The sequence below is a fragment of the Amphimedon queenslandica genome, unplaced genomic scaffold (assembly GCF_000090795.2).
Source record: "Amphimedon queenslandica unplaced genomic scaffold, v1.1 AMPQUscaffold_13034, whole genome shotgun sequence".
NCBI lineage: Eukaryota > Metazoa > Porifera > Demospongiae > Haplosclerida > Niphatidae > Amphimedon > Amphimedon queenslandica.
The window spans coordinates 993-7,508 of record NW_003546730.1 but is presented as its reverse complement, the minus strand read 5'-3'; the positions used below and the strand labels follow the sequence as shown (position 1 = coordinate 7,508).

Sequence of the window (6,516 nt, the reverse complement as noted above, 5' to 3'; positions counted from 1 at the left end):
CTAAAATAGCCCATACTAGATCTATAGCCTGTGTCTTTTAAATCCCAAAATGGCTTAATTTTTTGACTATATCTGACTAGTCAACTGCTAAATCATGTTTACAAATTATTGACAAAGTTAAGCATGTGGTACTAAATTTCAACTAAGTAGTCAATTTACACTTCTAAAATAAATTGGTATTACTATTATATTTATTAGGCTGTACTTCTGTCATTAAAGTATCACATCAATCAACTTGTACAGGATCCATTATCAGTTCTGGTTAGTTAATACATTAATGTATGTACATATCTAATGTATCTATTATACACACACATTCAGTTGCTATTGCAGTACCTATCACTGGTCTATTAACTGGACTCATTGCATCAATAATTACTAGTATCATTGTATACTGTATAATGAAGAATAAAGGGAATACACTAAGAGAAAGATCACCAGTAGACATTGGTCCAATATATGATTTACCAACTTTCAACAATGAACAACAAGAACAAGTCATTGATACTAAACTTAACAATGCATACGGACACATCTATAACTGATAGTGTTGCTATTCATGTGTGTGTGTGTTCACTACATCTTTTGTACCAGTAATGTATTTAGTTGCCTCAAGGAACAGCGTATGTACAATGAATGATACAGCAACTGTCACTTGCTATACATTGAGCAACATGCATACACTTATCTTCATGTTTAAATGTATACAATGTATAAGTAGCTATTAATTTTTGTGTGATTATATTGAAATAGACAGTAAGTTTTGTTGTTTGATTAAATTGACTATCAAAAAGGAAAACTAAATTGATACACACACTGCATATGTAGCTAATGAAATGTCTAAGTTATTAATAGAATTGATACTAATGAAGAGCTATTACAACACTAATATTTTCTACTCAGGGAGACATTATGCTTCTTGTAGTGCACAATGTTGTAAGTCTACATGATCAGTGCTTATAATGAAAATAAAGCAGATTTCATTATTATTTTTACCTTTGAAGTAAAAGCTAAATCAAAAGTGAAACCACTACTGTCCCAACTATCACACCAACTATCCAAGGAAGGACACAATTCGATCCACAGGATTCCATAGTGGGAGATGGTGTGCTTGATTCTGTATCTAATAATAATAATAATAATAATAATAATAATAATAATTTTTGGTTTTTTCTTTTTGACTGTAATAATAATAATAATAATAATAATAATAACATTGATACGAAAAACAAGAATAACAAGAAGCAATAAGTGAATAACAACATGAAGTATTTAATAGCAAAAGCAACATAATTTTACATTCTATTTTGAGCGAGAATTCAAAAATAGATAAATCCTAATATTTATGAATTCAGGAGGCTTCACATTATATTACAATAATACTAAATTTAAGTCTGCAAATTCAGAAGCACAAAATATAATTCCAGTACTAGACTATATAATACTGACTTGATACAGAACAAGACTGGTGAGAAATCGGAAAAGCTGAACAGCAACTTTGAGCACTTGGTGGACACGTTTGTTCTAGTACTGCAAGTTAAAAAATTATACATTAAACTATTTTCATTATAAGTGTAGACTACATGTACATATTTAGCATAACAAAATGATACTATTTTTTAATAAATTATCATAAAATAAGTTGACTCAATACCGGTACACCCACTATACCTATGGAGCCATTCTTAACAGTAGACCCAATGACATTAGTAATAGTAACAGTATAATTATACACATCTCCTTCAGTGACATTAGTGAATACAAACAATCTTTTAGAAAGACAATCCATTGATGGTTGAGTTAAGTTAGTTACAGTCAATTCACAGGACAATGGAGCAGGCTGTTGATTGATGTACTTATCCTATAAAATATAACAATTGGCAAGTTTTCAATGCTGCATAGCATAAATACATCAATATGTATCACAAAATGTAAAAAAATTGGGGTGATTTCGAAGGCATTTTTAGGAAAAAACCATGGGCTATATAGCCTTGGATATTTTTTAAAAATGGCCGTAACTTGAAAAATTTAAGTTTGAATCAGCTCAAGCTTCTATAAAGCAGAAGATAATACTGTAATTTCCATTGATACTTTAATTGCCATGTATAAAAATTATTAATATCAATATAACAATATTACCTTAATTATTATGACCAGTGACATATTGTTACTAATAATAGCCTCAACTTCAAAGTTATACTCTAAAAATAGAATTATGATTTTAAAAATAGAACACTGCCAAGTTTAATAGTACACAACTGTAGCTTATCATAACATTATCAATAGGAATCTCCATGATAGGTTAATGATGCATAATTTAAGGTGTAAAATCACTCACTGTTAAATTGATATTGAGTTGATAAATTACCCACTGCACTTCCATAATAATCAACACTATTAACCAATACATCAATACTGCCAATAGCTCCTCCAGTATTATACAATAGACTCATTCCACTGGTAGTATTAACATTAGCTCCATTAATGAATACATCATATGATTGTATACAATCAGCTCCAGTCCAAATTATTAATAATGTATCTGAAGATACAGCATTAACATGAAGATAACTGATAGGTACTGAATCTATAATAAGACAAAAATAATTCAAGCATAATTTTACTATAGACAATAACAATTGATGCATCATTAATAAATGCCTTACATGCATCTCTTGAGAGTGCAGCTATCATAACCACCTTTAATTGGAATGTCAATAAAAATTACTTAATGAGCTATGTTATGTACCCACATTCCTTCCCACCACTCCCTCTCCACTATTTATATTTTAGTTAGCACCTCCAATAAAACAAAAAGGTCCAACCAAGGATGGTAGAGAGCAGTATCATACCACTAATAATCAAAACTCACTTACGTTTAACACTAAAGTTGATGTGTTTTCTGATACTTGAATCATCGATTGATAATGTATTCCTACACTCAAGGGTGCTCCCATTTATTAAAGTAGACACATTAACAACTCCAGTTGAGATTAGTGTGACATTATTCTGACACTGTAATGTAAAATTAAACGGTGGCAGTTGTTGAGGGTCAGTATTTCCACTGCCAAAATTGACTGCTCCTCCTCCAGGACCTCCACTATAGGCCCATAATAACATTTGATCAGGAGAATAAGTTACATTACATGTTATTGTTTCTACTTTTCCTTGACAAACAGATACAGTACCGTTTGGTGGAGATAATGTAACTAAAATAAAAAATTAAGACTAGAGTTTCAGATGCAATGGGTGACGCTTTTGCAGGGTGTCATGCAGGGGCAAGCTAAGGGTATACATTATTATATACAATCTGTATTATAATATTATATACATTATAAAGTATACTAGTGACGTAGATACACAAGCACATTTTGCTATCACATATACTCTCTAGATCTAATGCTATTATTGGGCAAAGTTAATATAGGTGTAGAAATGGGCAAAACAGTAAGCATTCTACTTAAAATCTAAAGAAAGTTAGCAGAGTCACTGTGACAGAAACTCATTCATCTGTTTCAACACACCTGTTGATTGAGAGGAAACAAGAGAAAGAAAACAGTAGGCAAATGAAAGTGAAGAGAGCAGCTTCATCTCCTGATTAGTAGAAAAGACGGGTATAGAAGTATGAGTAGGAGTAGAGCATGTGTAGGAGTAAGCTATAAGCTATTGATTACAAGATATTCCAAAAATTTTGCAACATAATTACACCAAATCTCACCAAGTGATGACAATGTGTTGCTGATATCCTTCTGCATAAGAGTAATTTTGTGCAGTATAGTTCATTGCACCATAAATAACCTAAATAAAACAATTTCCCCATGCTTAAAATTATATGGACTTTCCCTATGTTTACATTAGCTTATTTAACTAATTAGTTTTCATTTGGGAATGTTTCATTGTTTTCTCAAGAAAGTGATGAAAGTATTGATGTACAATTGAACTGGGAAATGCCAATTGGAAGTTAGAAAATGAATAAATTTAATAGCTATTTAATAAATTTTATAACCTAAGGTTCTGCATGTGTGCTAATATGAAGACAAGTATCCATTAACTTGTGATAAATCATCAATAAACTGCATCTCAAACTCTTACTCCTTTCAGGTCCCAGTTTGCATTTACTCAATAAAACATTCACCATTTTCCCCCAAATTAATATTGCAACAGAAGGTGGATGGGCATGACATGTATTATTCATAGGAGGAGAGTATTAATCAATACCTCATACAATATAAGGAATAACAAGTAATTCCTAAATAATAACAAAGTGAAGTGTCTCACAAGTGCTTTGTGTGTTTAATGTATGAAGGTGTTGCTGACATTCAAAGATGATTATCATATTCTTTATTTTGTTGTCAAGTATCACTTACAGTAAGTTTTTTAATGTTTTATCATATTAGTAACTATATATATTTAGTATCATCAGGTACAGTGCTATCATTCAGCCAGTCCTCTCCATCATATGATATTGTATGTCCTGGAGATACACTAGTATTCACTTGTATTACTAGCTATAAAAAGGGAGTAGTTGTTGTATGGAGAATAGACAAGGCAAATCGTGTTCTAATCAATACTAATCCTGAACTTCTCAAAGGGTTTATAATAGAAATTACTGATACCAATGATTCTACATCAATATTAACAAGTACTGCTACAAGAGAGTCTGTTCCATTAAACCTTCATGGAACTAAAATTAAATGCTCTGGAAATGGACGTCACTACAGTACATTAACAGTACATATTGCAGGTAAGATACATCATGAACCATATGTATCATAATACTGTATCTATGTATAGGTGTACCAGTATCAGTTATTAATATAAAGATAATACCAATTAATAACAATACAGTATTGATGAACTGGTACTATCAAAAGAATGATGAAGTACACTGTATTCAATATTATAATATTACAATAATCAGTGATGATAATATTAATGGAAATATGATCAATAATGAATCATCAGCAACTATTCCTTCTCTTATTATTGGTACTAATTATTCATTTATTATTATTCCTATTGATACTATTGGAAGAGAAGGACCTCCTTCATCATTAATACAGTATATATGGAATGGTAAGTACTATACACACACACTCATTGTATTTCTTATAGTACCAGCTCAAGTTGTTAATATTAGTTGGGATCAGATATCAACTGATAGTATTACAATATGGTGGAACATCAATGAAGTATGTTAAGATATTATTAACTATAAATCATTATTATTATTAATAGGATGTTACATTACATTATCCTCCAGTACATTACATTGTTAGTGTACACAATATTACTATTAATACAACTGATACTAATGTAACTATTAATGGACTATATCCCAATAATGAATATACTGTATACATAAAACCAGTTAATGCTATTGGAGAGGGACCACAAGATAACATTACAGGTTTGTTTATTAATGATTAATGCATCTTTTTGAATGTAGTTATGTTTCATATCTATAGTTATCAGAACTGAGCAGCATATTTCAACATTAACAACCAGTTCAACTGATATGGTATTTCCTTCATTACCTGGTAGGTATGGTATAATGGCTGGTAGAGTGCTAAAATAAAAGTTCATATACTAAAATTTTGACAACAAATTATTTTGTGATACAAACCTAGTACACATGAAACTTATAACAATGAGAACTATATTAATTTTATTATTATTATCATTAATAGTCAGTATTGATACTACTGGATCCAGTCCTATACTGATGAGCAGTGACTCAAGCATTGATGATTATGACATAACTCAGTACATTAGCTCTGAATATTCAACAATACCATTACCATCACTGACAATAATGACACAACTGCTAACAAATACAGAGGATAACTGTTCTGAATGTAAGTTACTGTATATATACACAATACAGTGATCAATTTGGAGAAGGTATTGAATGTGTGGCCATTAGTTGTAATTAAGAATAAATAATGTACAAGAAAAATTTGAGGCCACAAAATAAACCAGCTATAGGATGTTATTCTAAAAATGGCTCTGTAATTGCTGCAAAATTTTATTAAATTTTCTGATACATAATTGATGTTGCTATGCAGAAAGTTTGAGTTGATTCCAACTTCAATTTTTCAAGTTACAGCCATCTTAAGAAAATGCCAAAAATCTGAAAAATACCCAAGGCTATATAGCCCATGGTTTTATCCAAAAAATGGCTCCAAAATTACCCCAAATTTTTATTACACTTTCTGATATATATTGATGTATTTATGCTGTGTAGAAAGTTTGAGTTGATTCCGACTTCAATTTTTCAAGTTACAACCATTAAAAAAAACGCCAAAAATTTGAAAAATACTCAAGGCTATAGCTCATGGTTTTTTCAAAAAATGGCTCCAAAATCACCCCAAATTTTTATTACATTTTCTGATACATATTGATGTCCTTATGCTGTGTAGAAAGTTTGAGTTGATTCCGGCTTCATTTTTTCAAGTTACGGCCATTTTAAGAAAACTCAAAAAATTTGAAAAATACTCAAGGCTATATATAGCC

General features: G+C 30.5%; 1 protein-coding gene across 1 annotated transcript; it reads right to left on the bottom strand.

Moving 5' to 3' along the window:
• Positions 1-759: 759 nt before the first annotated feature.
• On the bottom strand, positions 760-3,684 carry LOC109585624 (uncharacterized). Its single transcript, XM_020001759.1, has 8 exons — positions 3,525-3,684; positions 2,877-3,209; positions 2,339-2,587; positions 2,140-2,201; positions 1,672-1,861; positions 1,450-1,530; positions 997-1,123; positions 760-942 (listed from the first exon to the last, which is right to left on the bottom strand). Exons 1-7 carry the CDS (start codon positions 3,589-3,591, stop codon positions 1,011-1,013), a joined length of 1,095 nt encoding a protein of 364 aa, XP_019857318.1. The 5' UTR covers positions 3,592-3,684; the 3' UTR covers positions 760-942; positions 997-1,010.
• Between the last annotated feature and the right edge of the window lie 2,832 nt (positions 3,685-6,516).

What these genes read in the sequence shown, in the direction of transcription:
- LOC109585624 (XM_020001759.1), bottom strand. Translation starts at nt 3,591, where the DNA reads ATGAAGCTGCTCTCTTCACTTTCATTTGCCTACTGTTTTCTTTCTCTT. An exon ending in CATCAACTTTAGTGTTAAAC is followed by an intron (nt 2,588 to 2,876) that starts GTAAGTGAGTTT and finishes GTCTTATTATAG; the next exon opens with ATTCAGTACCTATCAGTTAT. An exon ending in CCAGTCTTGTTCTGTATCAA is followed by an intron (nt 1,124 to 1,449) that starts GTCAGTATTATA and finishes TATTATTATTAG; the next exon opens with ATACAGAATCAAGCACACCA.